This window comes from Trachinotus anak, unplaced genomic scaffold (genome assembly GCF_046630095.1).
Source record: "Trachinotus anak isolate AG129_WGS33_773 ecotype Australia unplaced genomic scaffold, CSIRO_AGI_Tana_v1 ptg000032l, whole genome shotgun sequence".
NCBI lineage: Eukaryota > Metazoa > Chordata > Actinopteri > Carangiformes > Carangidae > Trachinotus > Trachinotus anak.
The window spans coordinates 28036566-28054675 of record NW_027273883.1 but is presented as its reverse complement, the minus strand read 5'-3'; the positions used below and the strand labels follow the sequence as shown (position 1 = coordinate 28054675).

General features: G+C 43.1%; 1 protein-coding gene across 1 annotated transcript in view; it reads right to left on the bottom strand.

Moving 5' to 3' along the window:
• Window positions 1-18110, bottom strand: part of adgrb1a (adhesion G protein-coupled receptor B1a) — a 162462-nt gene that overhangs the window by 73288 nt on the left and 71064 nt on the right. The window contains exons 4-13 of the mRNA XM_071468900.1: window positions 12707-12865; window positions 11813-11917; window positions 9117-9281; window positions 8529-8693; window positions 6060-6224; window positions 4451-4615; window positions 3010-3111; window positions 2771-2877; window positions 1619-1813; window positions 1163-1231 (exon numbers count right to left, since the gene is read on the bottom strand). Of these exons, the coding sequence (XP_071325001.1) occupies window positions 1163-1231; window positions 1619-1813; window positions 2771-2877; window positions 3010-3111; window positions 4451-4615; window positions 6060-6224; window positions 8529-8693; window positions 9117-9281; window positions 11813-11917; window positions 12707-12865 (1397 nt within the window). The remainder of the gene's footprint in view (window positions 1-1162; window positions 1232-1618; window positions 1814-2770; window positions 2878-3009; window positions 3112-4450; window positions 4616-6059; window positions 6225-8528; window positions 8694-9116; window positions 9282-11812; window positions 11918-12706; window positions 12866-18110) is intronic.

The window sequence follows — 18110 nt, the reverse complement described above, 5'->3', positions numbered from 1 at the left end:
AACATTATTCTCCATTTGCTCGAGGTGATACCATTATAAGATTTCAGATGGCCCCATGTCTCCCTGTCTCTCTGCATTGTGGATTAATTAAGCATTCATTAAGTTTTATTTGGCACAATATAAACTAAGAGATGAATAAAAGCCTTAAGACCACATTCACTTTACGTGTTGTAGTGGTGCACAGAGTATTAACAAACAACTGTAAAATTCATGAAATTACCACAGACTGCTGCGATTGGCACATGTTGTAGGTGGAGTCATTGCCCCCCAACCCCCCCACTGTGGCTGTGGAGCCCCAGAGGCAGATTCACCTGGTTGGTAATCCATCTTTGGCCCTGATGGATCTACAGACTGAAGTTTTGGCAGTTTGATAGAACACCTTTCTTTTTCAAACTTAACATTAAAAGCAGACACGGTGTCCAGTGTAATAAATTCCTGAACTCTGAAGTCACCGCAACTTACTATTGATTTTACCTTCAAGAAATAAGGGACACCTCTGGCTGCTTGGAAAGCTAGGACACACACCTTCAATAAATGAAATACTACAGCCACACTGGAAACTGTGCACAGTGTAAAGTCTTAACACTAAATAACACACACATTTCTGGTTAATTAAGAAAGAAAACTCTCTTGAAAACAGAGTGCTCTTAGCTTGAGCTGAGCTGCCACAGGTTAAGGTAACAATAATAATGCAATAATAATCATTTTAATTAGCCTTTCGTGGTGGGGGAGCAAACACCTCACTACTTGTGTACAAATGTGTTATTTGCTCATTTCGATGAGACCATTTTGGCTTTTTTAATGTTGTTCTGATGCCTGCACGGCTGAGAGTGAGATGAACGGCTGGATGGCTGGTTGGAGGCGAAGAAAGAGTTGCATGAGTGGATGAGTGCAGCAGATGGACGAGTGGGTGTTTGCGTTGACTTGGTTACTCATTAGCTATAGCTATTTCTGTCCTTCAACAGCTCTATTCTCCGTCTACCTCTGTCAGTCTGAAAAGACACAGGTGGGCAGTTTGTCCACCTGCGTCTTTGTTGCAGTGTCTAACTCATCAGTTCTGCAGCTGCTGTTATTATTATTGTACCCCAAGTTCAACAAAAGACATAATTGCAGTTGAGGTGATGATGCGAGTCCTGTTTAAGAGAGAAAGCCTGATACTAACCAGTTGTGCCTCCTCCCACCTCTCCCTGTTCTCCTCCATCAGCAGGTTGCTGACTGACTGCACAAAGTTCTGGAAAACAAAGAGAAAATGTTTCACATCATGTCACATTATCAGCCTCACATTCTGAGGTCAGGTCCTCTGGTATTTACAGGGTGAGGCTGTAACTGTCTGTAGTTTTCTTCTTGTCATATGAAAGGATGCAAAGCAACAGTAACTGTATCCCACTGTGTGTTGTAGTACTCGAGTCCGGAGTCCGAGTCAGGACTTGTGATGTGACTCGGACTTGAGCAGTGACTGCATTTCGACTCAGATATTAGAGATGACTCTGACTTTTGTTAGTTTTTATAATAGGCCATAATAATAATTTGGAATAAGATACTGATAACTATTTGAATGATTCAAATCAAAAAACACTGTTCACTTCAGCAATTCTTGTAAATCCATAAATCCAGTCACCCTCATGTCTGCGCTGCTGGGGCTGTAGTAAGCCCTCCTGAAGATCTCTGTCATGTTCTTCAGCACATCCACGATGGCCAGCAGATCACCGCTGTAGCTGGTCCCATCACTGGAGGTCACCTTCAGCTTGGTCATCACCTCTGAAACACCATCTCCCACGAGGCCGCGCTGTGCTTTGGACAAATGTTCCCGAGTCTAAACAGGGGCAGAAAAGTGGCTTCTCTTAGCTTTCACAGTTAGTGATCAACACAAAGTTTCTGTTTATGGAAGCAGCTCAGGGCAGGATGTGTTGTTTTCTTGTTTATTTTGTTTTTTTATTCACAACCTGTGGTTGTAACAAAAACCATCTCAGTGTAGTTTTACATCTCCTCTCTCAAGCTTCTCTCTGGAGCTCTAGTAACAACAGGTCGGTAAGAACTTCTGATTGGCTGACTGTTAGATAAACACTCAGAGAAGCCAAATCCTGCAAGGTTGGATGGTGGGTCCAGGTGGGTGGGGCTTTGGGTGTGGCTAAGGCCAGTGACTGCTTTGCTGTGACATCACAAAGTTGCAGAAGTCCTGACGGCTGGTTTTAAGGCTCAGTTTCTGAATACAGGCTGTGTGCATTTCTCTGTGGACTGAGGCTTTGATACTTTAACAGAATTAATACAGAACCTAGACCTGCTTTATAATCAGAAACACATGAACATTTACCTTTAGACTGGATGGAACCTTTTAAATCTATTGGAATTTCACAGCTTAGTGCCTTGACACATTTGAAAAGCCATAACCGATTATTTGGTTTTAAGGCTACTGTGCAAGCCTGTCTTCTGAAAATTTGATTTCCATACAACAAAACTACATCCAAAAATGTTTCTTTAATGGGATGTAATTACATACGTTTTCGAGACTCAGCATTTGCTTAACGTTAGGGAAAGATCCTGGTCTGGTTCAGTACAGAAAAAAAGTTCACACCAACTTCAGACACAACATGTGTACTTACATTCAACCAAACTTACCATATTTCCCAAATGCTAACCAAAGTGATTTTAAAAATATAATCCAGCCTGTGATTATGTTTCCAACAAAATACCTTTCCTGTTGCATCTTAGTTGCACTGAAACATCATTTCAGTTCAGGGTTGTGCCAGGAGAAAAACTCCTTGATGCTCACCAAAGTTTGTATGCTGCGATAGTCGTTGGAAATGCATTTCATGTAGGTGGGATTCTCCCAGTAGGCGATGCCCTCTTCATCCAGGGTGCAGCGGCGCAGGATGAGCCCTGTGTGGGGACACATGCAGAAAGGGCTCTGTATGAGCAAACTGTGATTGTAATCTACTCCTAACACCACCAGTGGATATTTGGATCTTATGCATGGTAACATGTATATGTATAGATCTGGTGTGAGCTCACCCATGGCATTGGGAGGACAGCGTACTGCCGCTGTGTCCCCAGCTGGAGTCATCTTCCATACAACATTGGAGAAATTGTCCTCGCCACATATTTCATGAGGTTCTGTTAACATAAGTATAACTGAGTTTCACAGACCTGCAGCATGTACAGTGCATCCGGAAAGTATTCACAGCGCTTCACTTTTTCCACATTTTGTTATGTTACAGCCTTATTCCAAAATGGATTCAATTCATTTTTACCTCAAAACTCTACACACAATACCCCATAATGACAACGTGAAAAAAGCTTGCTTGAAACATTTGTAAATTTATTAAAAATAAAAAACAAAAATATAACATGTACATAAGTATTCACAGCCTTTGTTCGGTACTTTGTTGAAGCACCTTCAGCAGCAATTACAGCCTCAAGTCTTTTTGAGTATGATGCTACAAGCTTGGCAAACCTATTTTTGGGCAGTTTCTCCCATTCTTCTTTGCAGAACCTCTCAAACTCCATCAGGTTGGATGGGGAGCGTTGGTGCACAGCCATTTTCAGATCTCTCCGGAGATGTTCAGTTGGGTTCAAGTCTGGGCTCGTGTGCCTTTTACTGAGGAGTGGCTTCTGTCTGGCCACTCTAACATACAGGCTTGACTGGTGGAGTGCTGCAGAAATGGTTGTCCTTCTGGAAGGTTCTCCTCTCTCCACAGAGCAACGCTGGAGCACTGTCAGAGTGACCATTGGGTTCTTGGTCACCTCCCTGACTAAGGCTCTTCTGCCCCGATCGCTCAGATTGGCCGGGTGGCCAGCTCTAGGAAGAGTCCTGGTGGTTCCAAACTTCTTCCATTTCCGGATGATGGAGGCCACTGTGCTCACTGGGACCTTCAATGCTGCAGAAATTTTTCTGTACCCTTCCCCAGATCTGTGCCTCGATACAATCCTGTCTCGGAGGTCTACAGACAATTCCTTGGACTTCGTGGCTTGGTTTGTGCTCTGACATGCACTGTCAACTATGGGACATTATATAGACAGGTGTGTGCCTTTCCAAATCATGTCCAATCAACTGAATTTACCACAGGTGGACTCCGATCAAGTTGTAGAAACATCTGAAGGATGATCAATGGAAACAGGATGCATCTGAGCTCAATTTTGAGTGTCACAGCAAAGGCTGTGAATAGTCATGTACAAGTGAGATTTTGTTTTTTAATTTTTAACAAATTTGCAAAAATTTCAAGCAAACTTTTTTCACATTGTCATTATGGGGTATTGTGTGTAGAATTTTGAGGTAAAAAAATGAATTGAATCCATTTTGGAATAAGGCTGTAACATAAAAGTGAAGCGCTGTGAATACTGTCCGGATGCACTGTAAATGTTTGTCACAGCACGGGGGGTCAAAATCCTTTCTAAAGTAACACAGTTTTCTGTGCCTGATGTAATTTTTCGACCTCTGTTTCCATGTGCTGACCTGGACATCTCTTTTCATTACAGCGCTGGACCTCCTCTCGCTCTCCAGGACAAGGCTGACCCCCAAAAAAGGGCCCATAACAAATCCTGTTTCTCTGCTGGCTGCCCCCTCCGCAGGTTTTAGAACAGCCCGACCACAGAGACCACGGCTGCCACTTGCCATCCACTGAAAAGGAAATGAAACACACACATTCATGATCTATATTCAGTCCATTCAATACAAATACAAAAATACAATACACATCATGTATACTTTACGTTACTGCAGATCATTTTTCAAAACACAGTGTGCTGTGTTGGATTTTCAAAAGTTCCGTGGGTTTCTATTTATTTCCCCTGAGCATTAAACTAAATTGCAGAGCGTTGGAATTTGTTTAACGCGGTTCATTGATAATTCATGGCATTCTGAAATTAATGGAAACCGGTGGCAGTCTGGAAGGCAGAAAACACATTCATTAATTTAAATCAGTATGAAACACGAGTAAGTAAAATAGGAGTTATGTAATAAAGTCTCTGAGATTGTAGTAAACGTGGAGTTGTGGTGACCTGCGACAGGCTGCAGGAAGAAGAGTGGGAGACACAGGAGAGACTCATAACCACACTATTAACGGAAAATTACAACTGAATACTTTAGCATCATCAAGCAAGGACAAAAAGCAGCTCTGTAGGGGCCAGGCCTGGGCATTATCTGACATATCATACTTCTTGTGGAGTTCATTATTAGGTAGACCCTGCACACACACAGTCAGCATCATGAACAGCAAGAACATGAGCTTCGATTAATGTCATCTATAGCTCTGTGTTTAACGTTTTAGGCACTTTCAGGTTCACTTAACAATACATGTTGTTGCTTGCCAGACCACATCGGCAGTTGTTGCTTCCCTTTTCCCTAGACACCTGCGGGGTCCTACGACAGATGGTCTGGCCCCCACAGAGCCCTGATCTCAACATCATGGAGTCAGTCTGGGATTACACGGAGAGACAGGAGCCCCTAAACCCTCCCCCTACCCACTCTCACTTTGTTTGCGTGTTTGTGTGGAGGGTCTGCCACATTAATGACAAAATTAGAGGTTACAGTGTATTTGGGAATGAACATGTTGCTGTGCACTTGAGAACACAGTGCATCATCACTTTAGCATCTAAAACTTTTGCACATTCTGTATTTCACCATTTGTGACAGTTCAGTCAGTGCAGAAGGGTAAGAACTTGTTCTGATGCTTTATACAGTAACTAATCACCTTTAAGAAGTAATGTGATGTGGTTATTTTTTTATCTCATGATGTTTGAATGCTACCTGTGAATAAATGAATGTGGTGGGATTTGGTTATATTCCTCAAGGGATCTCAACCTTATGTCTGAGCAGTGAATAGGCTTTGCATACTGTAATTGCATTGTATGAAATAAATGGAACCATAATTTGCAAGAAAAACCTCAGAAATTCTTTGAGGATTAAAATCTAAAAATTTGAGATAGGAAATTTAGGAAAAATAGTGTAATTTTTTTTCTCAACGAATCACATCACTTCACTTTGCATGGTTGGATCAACATCATCACACACAGACACAGCCGTTTGTATTATGCCTGCAGTGGAAAGCTCTCTTCTTTCATACCTGGACACTCCCCAAGGAAGCAGTCGACGGTCTCCAGCCACTCCCCCCTGCACTCTGAGCCTCCGTACGAGGGGCCGTTACACTCCCTGGTTCTCTGCATGGTCCCGTTAGAGCAGGAGGCGGAGCAGGAGCTCCAGCTGGACCACTCATTCCACACTCCGTCCACTGAGGAGGGCCAAGGGCAACGACAAGCAGGAAAACAGCACAGGACAGGAACAAAGATATGTTAGTTTGGTGTATTATGAGTTCTATACTAACACAAATATACTAATACAAGTATTCATAAATAAATATGGATCCACATCATGTTTTATGTTGAAGATTTCTAATTAGACAAATCAAATCTTCCTGTGTTCCTTTGTAACACTAAATGACAAATCAACAACTATATCCAGATCCACATGATGATGTACATTACACACTTTAATGTTTTGCTAATCCATTAATTTTTGCTAACATACTGTAAATGTGAGCTTCAAGGAGTCAGTATGTTTCAAATGAACCAGACGACGGTGAAGGTGACAACATACACAACCTTGTGACCACATGGATGCTGTAAGTATATTCCCGGGTTACAGGGGACCTGTTATGCTCATTTCCAGCTCTATATTTTCATTCTGGGACTCTGGAGCTCTGCATGCTTCACAGTTCAGAGATCTCAAACTGCCCATTATGCAGCCCCACAGTTGAGACTGAAACAGGTAATATTTGCTCAGGCCTCCGTAAAAGCCCACTTTCCTCTGTTTGGCAGAACAACTGGAAGCCTGCTGAGGGGCAGTGCAACCTCATCCTCTTAGGCCTCTGACACACTGGATGCTTTGCGTGTGCATGAAGGCTGCAGAACGTCTTGTTTTTCATTTCTGCGCACGTTAACAGATTAAATCTATGTTTCATGTGTGATGAGCACGTCTTGCAGCAAAAACTGTAAGATATCATACAACTGACACCTTCCACTATAGTCTCTAAAAATAAAGATAATAAAGATAAAAAATACTTGATTGGTCCCTTTATGGGAATTCTAATTGTCTAGGCTGAATCTGAACATGTCATAGACATAAAATAAATATAAATATATGTTTTTTAAACATTTTAGCACCTGCATGTGGAGACAGTGGCATTTTACAGACATGGTCTGTCAAAAATGAATCTGAAATTAATTAATTAAAAATCCTGAAAACTCTAAGTACACAGACAGAGCTGCCAGAAGCAGACATGCAGCTGGTGTGAACATACACACTTGTTTTTTCACAGCAGATCAGAAACAGCAGCCAAGATGCAGCCAGTGTTAGCGATATGGAGGTTCTGAAAACAAACTGTAAAACTAAGTAACACAAAGTTATTTGATTTGGAAAAGGAACCTGTACATGTTTGAGCCTGAATCTGATCCAGGATACAGGAGTGGACAACACCATCAGCAGCAACAAAGATTACAGCTGGACATCTCTGTTGGGAATGGGCCAATATTCAATAATGTAAATTTACATTTTTTCCCCCACCATATGTAATAATTCACATAAAATCAGATAAATATTTTTTTCCGATAGAGAGACAGATGAGGCTGTGCAGTGAAGCAGGCTGCACAGCCACACTGGATCTAAGTGGCCATCATCTCCCTCACATCTGTCTCCCTGTCTAACTACTCTCCATCCAATCTTGCAGCTCCGCCCACACGTTCATGTGTTGGTATCTTTATCATGGTTAGAACACTGAAGCGCCAGTGGACTGTTAACTTAGCTACTGTACATGAATAACAAAATTTTTAAAAAAAATGTCTGGGTGAAAAGCTCAAAGAAAAGAAGTTAAAATCCTGAAAATCCAAAATGCTTCAAATAGTTGTGTTAGTATTAGTTGGAGGAGCAGAACAGCACAGTGAGTTCAAGCTTTGTTCTCTGCTCTGGTTTCTGGAAACATCCAGTGAAAGAAAAAAACCTCAGATATGTCTGCTGCTGTATTTGCTGCTGCACTGCCCAGTCTGAACTCTAATCTCTCTCTGAACTAACCTTTAGTTACAGAGTTACATTTGAGACTACATTGAGTAAGTAATTGAATTGTGTACATAATTAGATTATAAAATTACAAAATGGTCTAAATATAACTTATAAACTGTTGTTCCTATTTCCTGTATTGTTCTACAAATCATCACAGTTACTTTAATCTGTGTTTCCTGCATGGTTGTTGTACAGGCCTGGGCTGTGTGCGATGGTGTGTGTAAGTGTGTGTTGGTGGACCAGTCTCAGTCTAAGTCCTGGGCTGATTTTTATTCCAGCTCTGTCTGTGGCGTGAAATGGGTGTGATTTGTCAGATTGTAGGTCTTGTTGGATGCAGATCCACCGATACAAAGGTGTTCGGGGTTCAGCTGCTGTTCCACACTCTTTTGAAGCATACTGACTCCTTTCAGCATCACTTGTTACTGTGCATGCTTTGAATGTTTGTGAGATTGTAAGTCTTTGTGATCAGTGTGTTGCTCACCTGGACAGACAGCTATGTTGCAGAATTTGGTCTGCTTCTCTGGGCCCTCGCAGGGATCTCCCCCGAACTGAGGGGGGGTGCAGGTTCGTGTCCGGGACCTGTAACCTCGGCCGCAGGTCGATGAACACAAACTCCACGGTGACCACTCGTCCCAAGCACCGTGCACTGCAATCAAAGCAGCTAGGGTATGATTTGTAGACGGACAAACACAGACTCCCTTAACACACCTGAACAACACAAGAGAATTTCACACTGCTTTGTATCAGTTACTGTTTGGTTTTACTGGCATCATCTATGCCAATCCATTGTTCTGTGGTAATATTGTTTTCTGAGTTGAGGAGTCTCCCTTCCTGTCTGGGTGTAGGAGAGCCTGAGATCATGATGAAGTTTCTGTTATCACAGTGGGAATCATTCTAAACTGCAGGCAAAGCCTTTTCCATAGGGTGAGGGTAGAAATCCAGGTGCCACAGGTTTGCCAAGTGCCTGAGGAAGGGAGTCAGGTGGGTCTTATATGGGTGAGGCAGGGGTCCAGGAGAGGGCTGAGCGAGCGCATGGCGGTGGCACAACAGGGCGACTGAGGGGGCTTACCTGGACAAACCGCAGAGTTGTTGCAAGGTCTCTGCTCTCGCAGTGGCCCACTACACTGGGTGCTGTAGGAGGAGGACACGCAGAAACGAGTGCGACTCTGCCAGCCCTCCCCACACGTGGCAGAACACACACTCCACGCTGACCACTCCTCACCTGAAGCTGAGTCTACTGGGGAGGAAGGGGTGGGAGAGGATAGGTGGACAGGGAGGGAGAAAGAGGAGGAAAAGGAAAGGAGAGGGCCATAACTAATTATCATGCAGGACGCAGCCTCTGTGGCCAAAAGAGGAAGGGGTGTGGTGTGATAAAGGCTAGATTTTAGCTGTGCCACATTTCAGGGGCTGCCTCCTTCAGAGGCCTAATACTTCCTGACAGGTAGATGACGCTGTCCCATTCCAAAGGCTGGCTGATTAATGAACGTGGCTGATTAATGGAGCCTTCTTTTGCAGACATTACAAATGGCCCGTGATGGTTCTCAGTATTTCAAACCATTGCATGAGAATGACAGCAACATGCTAAATCCTCTGTGAGCCATTTCTTTTGGAAGGAGACACAGGCCCGGCCATCTAATGCTCTGTCCAACTTCACACACTGTGTCCTTCGAAGGCGGCCACCCCTGAAATGGACCCCAGCTTCTGTTCTCCATCTGTGGGGCTCTGATGCCATATCCCCTGCATTGACTTCCAGGAGAAGTGAATGCCACTGGCTTAGGATATGTCAGTCATCGTATCACTGGTCATGACTGCCAAGTAATTTGACCAATAAGGGAACAAAGGCAGCCAGAAGAAAAAGGGAAGAAAACCAAAGAGGAGGTGAGGAATCGATTAGCAAATCAGAGTAATACTCCACCCAAAGTCTGTCTTTGTCGTATCAAACCTTCATCCCCTGTAGGTTTGAAAATTGAAGCTGATCACAGCCTCGTATCTCTTTCAAGAAACTAACCACAAGTGTTACTTTAAGAGTTCAACTTTTTGGACAATGCATTTATTCACTGTCTGTTCAAGAGTGAGATAAGCAGATAAATAAAACTCTTCTCTCTGTGCATTTAGTACGGAGCTAGAGCCGGGAAGTGATTAGCCTAACTAGCTTAGCGTAATGGGAGGAAACTGTTTGTTGTTCTCCAAAGTTAAAAAATGCACCTACCAACATAACTTAAATTCCCCAGGTATCATGCATCTTATTTCTTTAATCTGTACTTAGGAAAAACAACTAAATGAACCCCACATTACACCTGGTGCAAAGCGCAACGCAAATGTCTTTGCTAGTTTCTGGCTGACGCAGTTGTGCAGTGCCTACGTTGGTTAAATAGCAAATACACTTGCACCCATCTGAGTACCCATGGGCGTGTTGGTCTGAAAATGAGGTGTGGTCCAGCACATTGTTAGCACATTGTTATCTTGATGCAACAGAAAGTGATTGACCAACTGACCAACAAACACCTTGTCTGAAGTCAGTGGCACAGCATTTCAGTGAGTAATATTCACCTACACTTGGCACAGCATCCACACACTTCCTGTTAAGCACAAGCAGAGTGTGCCACAGTGCTTCACCTAGACTAAATCTGTCCAGCACAGTTTCATAATAACCTGTAATATTTTCCACTTATAACATAAAAGATGTTATTTGTTCACTAACTTTACATGTGCCGTTGCTTCTTTGTAGAGCAGTGTGAAGCGTATTGATTCGCTCAGCCCGTCCTCGCCCCTCCGGGTGCACAGAGCTGCTGCGTGTGTCAGGGCTGGGCTCACTGGTCAGTCACAATATGTAATCAACTCACCACAAACACAATCTGGTTGAAGAACACTGCGGCATTGGAACAGCAGCCCACCAAGGTGCAAGTGTGTCTGGCTTTTAAAGGGAATGGGAGATGGAGGTCTGATTGGTTTGTTGCATCTTATGCCAAATCACTCCCTTGAATAATAGGGGCTAAGTATAATCCTCTTGAACCATGAGCCTTGTGCGGTGACTGTTTATCCTGCCATTAAAATAGCAAAAGTGACGTGGACACGCCCCATATCCCAGGTGCTTGAGACATTGTGCTTTGGACCGCCACCTGCCAGGTGCAGTGAGTTGCTGGAGTCTTGTTCTCACAGGGAGGTTGTCGTGTTCATCATCCTCGACTAAAACTGTATTTAACAAACAAGAGCAGGAGAAGTCTCTGGTTTATTGTTTCCGATACAAGGTTTTCATCATTGAGCTGTTGAGGTGCTGGCAAGTGTATTTCTAGACAGTCTCTCCCTGCTTCTAGTCATTATCACTAAGCTAGGCTCATCTTCTTACCACGCCAACCTGAGACTGGTATCCAACTAGTGGTGAATAAACATTGTCGCAGTTTGTTGAACTTGTTTCTATCGGCCTACTGAGTGTTGAGAGCCTGCTATGATTGATTTTGGGTGGAGTATCAGTGTAACAGAGAGGGAGGACTCCATTTGATTCAGTGTTTTACAAACAGGGCACAGTGTGCTGTGATGACCTCACATAAAATACAGTTTCACTATGTTCAGTCAGGGTCCATGTTGGAATCAGTCCACTGTGGACAAGGCACTACTTTGGGAGATTTTGATAGATGTGTGTTTTAAACGTGAGTGCAGCTCCTGAGCTGGTGGTTGTGGTGTTTGAATGTACTGTACAAGTGTGGTGGTCACCCAAGCTGCTACTGTGACTGATGCATGGGATCCCTCTGCGTCCTGTTGTCTTACCTGTCTGAGGGCTCTGCTGTCCGCTGCGGGGCTTGTCTACGTCATCACGCTTGCGGCTGTCCACCGAGCGAAGCGATTGGCTGCGAGAGAGATGGCGACCTTTGCCTAAAGGGGGGGGGGGGGGGGGGGGGGGGGGGGGGGGGGGGTTGAGGCAAGGTCGGAAGGGTGGGGTGGATTGGGGTGGGGGTGGGGGTGGGGTTGGGGGGTTAGCAACCAGAGCTCCTTCATTAATGGCTTATATCTGGGACACAACCGTGACGTGATTGGTCACCCAAAACAGCATCAGCCAAACTTGGGACTTCTGTTGTGCTGTCGGTGTTGATGTGCTGTAGATGTGGAAAGTTCTTATTTGATGTTTTAAGCTGCTGTAGTAATGACCATGTTTATTTATATAAAATGCCTCAGATGGCTCAACTGACTGAAAAAACACTCTAATTACAATCTGCTGTTTGAGCTGTTTGTCTGACTGAAATGTAGAAACCTAGTTATTCACAAATGTAGAGAGCTCTGTCGTCTGTCCTTGGTAAATAGCTTTTACTTAATGGTGCTCATGTTGATTTTCTGTGTCCCTTCAGCCATTTGTGGGTGTAGTGATTTTGACATACTGTGCATGCATGGTCTCCTGACCATGTCTTTGTTATTTTTCATCGATCAAAGTCCCCTTTCCAACATGCACTCCTTAAGTCAAAGCACTGACTTATAGAGGATGGATACACAAGCAGATGATCCAGGATGTAAAGGAAAAAAAAGATAGCAGTAAACACACACTGTGCACACACCACACGCTCATTTCACCACAAAGTGTCAGAAGGGCACTCGCTGATAGAAATGGATGTATACAAAAATGAATGCACACACATACACACACACACACACACACACTGAACAGCTCACCGGTGCAGGGCTGTGAGTTGCACGGCCGGCCCTCCTCCAGCACACCCTCACACAGGTATGACTCCTCCGGAGGTGACTGACAGGTCCTGGTCCGGGTTTGAATCCCGCCGCCGCATTCGCTGCTGCACTGCGCCCACTGACCCCACCCACTCCAGCCACCTACAGACACATACACACAGCAGGGGTCATTCATAAAACACTGCATTATTGTCAACCCTTGACAGGTGAAAGACTGACATAAAAATAGCATCATGCTCCAGATGTACATCACTACCATGCGTTTTTGAGATCATCTGTGTGTCAACCACAAGTGTTCTGCAGAGCTGCCACAGAGAGTCGTCATGTGAAGACACATTTTTAACCTTTTCACTGTGTACACTGCCTCCATGCAGTAAAATGTAAAGGTTGTAAATAAACAAAATAGTGCCAGCAGATGTGTCATGGTGCAGGCATGCAGGAAATTCTGCACCCACTTCACACATCATATGGTTCAGGATGCTAGGAAATGTGCAATTACATGATTGTCCAACATGTAACGAAATACACAGGAACCACATGAACCAACAGAAGCCATCTAATGATGGAATCTTTTCAGCCCAGCTACAAAGTTGAGGATGAGTTAAAGTTTTCCCTTGGGTCAGATGTTACACACTCATGATGTGGAGCTACTAATTCTTCACACCCCTGAGGCTTCAAAAACGTCAAAATGGGAGGTTGAAATTTGGGGAAAATATATATAAAATTTGTAATAATAATAATAATAATAATAATATCATCTTGAAACATATGCACTGCATTACTGACCTGTGATTTTCTATGAACCCTGTTTTATCTGAAGTGTTCATCTCCATCAGAAGACATATTTGTGGTTTTAAGAACCAAAAACCATTTCAGTGTGGTTTTACATCTCCTCTCTCAGGCTTCTCTCTGGAGCTCTAGTAACGACAGGTCAGTGAGCCAATCAAAATCTGAGCCTCTCTTCTGATTGGCTGACTGTTTGGCTGTAAAAAATACATATATTGTATATTTTGATAGCAGCTAAATATGGAGCTGTATGTGCAAGAATGACCATAGAAACCACTTTACGCAGAGACAAGCCTTCCCACACACTGACACCTGACTGGCAGACTGGTCCAGGGAGAAATCTGGAGCAAAGGAGAAGGAATATAACCTCTCCAGCACAGTGACCACCATGCAGAGCAGATACCCACCTGTCCTGCCCAACTGTCTTCATGTTAAACATCCATGCACATATAAAGGCTCTGGTTTGTTAAAAATCCAGTGTCACAGAGGTAAAGCGAGTGGAACAGAAAGTAACCTGTAGCACAACTCTTGCACTGAACAACAGGCTGATAGCATCTAACAGAGAAAGAGGATCTGAGGGGAGATTTTTCGTTTAAAACAGGTGTGATGAATGTCACTGTCATTGTGAAATTCCCTGTTTGGCCATTCTGGCTTAATGCGCTCCATTAAGATGTGTGCTGATATGAGGGGGAGCTGCTGAACGGCTCTTTCTCTCTATGTCCTGCACGCTCATGAATGTTTAATGTCACAGACAGATGCCTTTCAGCCCCCACAGGCAACGACAAATATGTATTAATCTGCATGAATAGTACATGAAGTTGGCCAACATCCAGACACTCGCGTTTTTAATTACTCGCAAATCCGTTTCCTTTGTGGTGAGGGCAGAGATGAGCGAGGGCATGGTGGAGAGGATTTCAGTTAAACTTGGCCAGCCCCTTTTTTTCATTGGTTCCTTCAGCTTCTGGTTGCTATTGCTGGCTACAGTAAATACAAGTTAAAAATCCCTTCCTGACCATTTTACCCAGCGTACTTGATCTGGTAACACCATGTACCCCACAGATATCAGATCGAAAACACAATCTTTGGCACCGAGTAAGTCGCTTGTTGCCAGGAAGGGTCTGATAATTGATAATATCAAAAATCTCGATTTCCCAACATATGCAATATTTTTCATAATATTGAAAAAAAAAAAGATTTATTAAAAGATCAAAAAATTAGCATTACCCCAGAAGCATACATTAAGACAATACATTAATTATATATTATAAAAACAAAATAATTATGTAATAATGTATTATTTCACAAAAAACGACTAAAACATAAAATACAACAATGCAATTATATCAATACAATACATATCCAAGCCCACTTGTTACAATATTAAGCCCACGTCTTGCAAATCTGGACTGAATGTGACAGTGTAACTAAGCAAATGAGCCTCCACTTTTACTCTGAAGTACTGTATTATCATATGTTTTAAAAGGCCAACTTCTGTTATAATATCATTCTGTTGTAAACAGATAATAAGACACAAAAACAAGGCACGTTCTGACCATGAATACTGTAAGCAGAAACCAGCTGATTCTAATTAAAGCTGTGTCGTAAACAGCAGTTGGTAATTGTCAGACTGCTGTAGTAAAAAGGTTCATTTTCTTCCAGGTCTGTCACTCTGTCAAACTCTGCTGCATGTTATAACAGCGGTCAGATGTTTGATTAAATGTAGGTGCACGGTGATCAAAAGCAGCAGATGTAAAGCTTTGCAACACACTGTGTTGCTGAAACGCTTAAGGGTAGTGGAGAGTGGTTTATTTATGTCTCTAAGATCTTCTCACTGTCAATATGTGCAGTGTGTTTACAGTGTATGAAATAGTGTAACATAAACTGTAAATCCTCTCATTGTCATAAACACCTTCATTTCTCCCGGCTGGATTATTTTTAAGGTTTTTAAGGTTTTACATGGTCTGGCACCCTTGTACATCTCTGAGCTCCTCTGCCCCTTTTGCATCCCCAGATCTCTCAGATCCTCAGAGCAGCTGCTGCAGACTGTCCTTTGTTCAAGGCCAAGGGGAATCATCAGGGTTTCACTGGAGCTGTCTCAAACACCATCTCCTCGCTTTTGTTTCCTTTTGGCTGTTCCCATCTCATGTTGTTTCTTGGTGTTTTATTGTACAGCACTTTGGTCAACTCTGGTTGTTTTAAATGTGCTTTATAAATAAACTTGATTTCATTTGATCTTAAATGGTGCAATGTAAATTGCATGGCATGCATTTTGCCCACTTTGGTACCTAACTTTATTTATTGTATAATTTATTATTTAATGTGTCATTTTAAACTATTTCTCACTTACTTTTAGAGGACTGCACTCTCATGGAATGACAAGACTTTCTTTTGCTGAAGGCATGAATAGTGATATGATTAGTGATGAGTGAAGGTTGAGCTGACTCGAATTAGAAATGGCTGATAAGGTTAAGGGATAGCATGATACACCAGCCAGCTGTCAATCAACATAACAATCATCTTTTTCAATATGAGCAACATGAGCGATTAAGCTCTGTTGTAATCTCTCTTTGTACTGTGTGATGAGAAACATGTGCACATCAGATTCTTGACTGCTGCTGTACATACAGTGGTTTCTTATGGTAATAACTGGTTATGATGTGTTTATAAATAATTAACATTTGAGACAAACCTTGACTGCACCTATTAACATCAGGATTCTGAAAAAGAAAAGGTGCAATACAACCACATTTGATCCTAAAAAGAGCTTTTGGGAGGCAGATAAGTGAAAGTAAAAAAGGCATGTCTACATTTTCCTGCAACAATTCTTCTAATCTCTCATTTTTATTACAGGGAAGAAATAGAAGTAACTTTGACTTCAGTATCTCATAGTCCAATAGACACAGTGCCATAACATTGATTGAACAGTACCCTGAGAGACAAACAAGTTTAATGACCTCCAGTGTCCTTTGTCAGGACAAAGTTTACATTTCTGCACTGGCTCTGGGAACAGTTAAATCACTGGTATCTGATTGTTGGTTGATTGCTCTGTCTTATGACGGAGGGTGTAGTGCTGCTTTAGGTGTGGACTGGAAGATGCATAACAACAAGAAGCCCGGGTTTGGGGGAACCTGTCTGCCCAGGCGGAACGTTCGCCGCTGGCTACATGAGGGACTCCTGGGAGCAGTGGAGGGTCGTGTGCCTGGCGATTCTTTCCGTTGAGGACATCGAAGATCTCTATATATTCGGAACTGTGATATCAGGCTTTCTGCTGATTGGATTAGGCATTGCCCTGGTGTATCGGGAAATTCAGAGGAGGGTGACGGCAGCCCAAACCCCCACGCTGCCCGACATAATTGATGGAATGAGTAAAGCTGTGAGCGCTCAGACTGTGATTGTGAACTGCAAATTGGGAACCACCTTGAAAGGAGCTGTCAACACCCTGTCTGTGGCAATAGACAGAGCTGTTAACGCTCAGACTGTGGTCATAAATCGCAATATGGGTCACATCTTGGAGAAGCTTTCAGCTTTGGAAAGGAGAATGGATGGAGATGACCAGAATGGACAAACAGAGTAAGCCGTGTCTATTGAAATACGACTGCTCGCCCTAACCCAAACAATCATAATCTAATCTGCATTATGGCCCCCGCAGCACCAGCCTTGACCAAAGCCGGTGCTGGAACAACTCCCCATTGAGATCGCTGCAGTGAGACGCTCTCTACTCCTACCTTATTAACACTCAATCCCACACACACAGTCCTGCTGCCTGCAGTAGTCCCCAGCAATCACAGCACATCTCCACCATTTTGATTAAAGTTTGCAGAACGTGGTCAGCTCTTCTGGGAAAATGACTCGGCCTTCAAAAAAAGGTTGAAAGACTTTAAAGATTAACATCTTCAGTAGAAATAAAAGGGCTTGAAGGTCACAGAGAGGGTACTGTTGGAGTTAGAATAACACTAACACACTAACACTCTTTATGAGGTCATATGAAGCACTGTTGAAGTTAGAAATGTTTCTGTCACATTTACTTATTTTAATTTCTTTTTCAATTTCTCTGTGTTGCACTCAGATTGTTCCAGACCTCTGACCTTGTGTAAAATCCACTCATGGACCTTTAATGACATGGTAAATGGACTGAACTTATACGGCTAATTTCTAGTCTTATCGACTACTCAAAGCGATTTAAACTCGACACTATTCATGCAGGACATCTTCTATTCATCCTGCACTTTTTTATCATGCACACTCACATACCAGTGATGCATTGGGGGCAATTCGGGACTTGGTATCTTGCCCAAGGACACTTTGACATGCAGACTGGTGGAGCCGCGAATCGAACCACCGACCTCCCATTTAGTGGACGACCTGCTCTACCTCCAGACCCGATGTGCTCCTGTTTTAGAACATGTCAAATCTTCTGGCTGCTCTTTAACCCAGCTGACCACTGTTTGATCTCTCTCAATAAGTCCAATACTTAACAGGTACAGTTTATAAGTATACCATATTCAGTACTAGCTTGTACAAACCAAGTGATCCTCTGTTTTGGTTGACTGAAGTGAAGCCTGGTGCAGCACAGTGACCTTCAGCCACTATCCTGAATCAT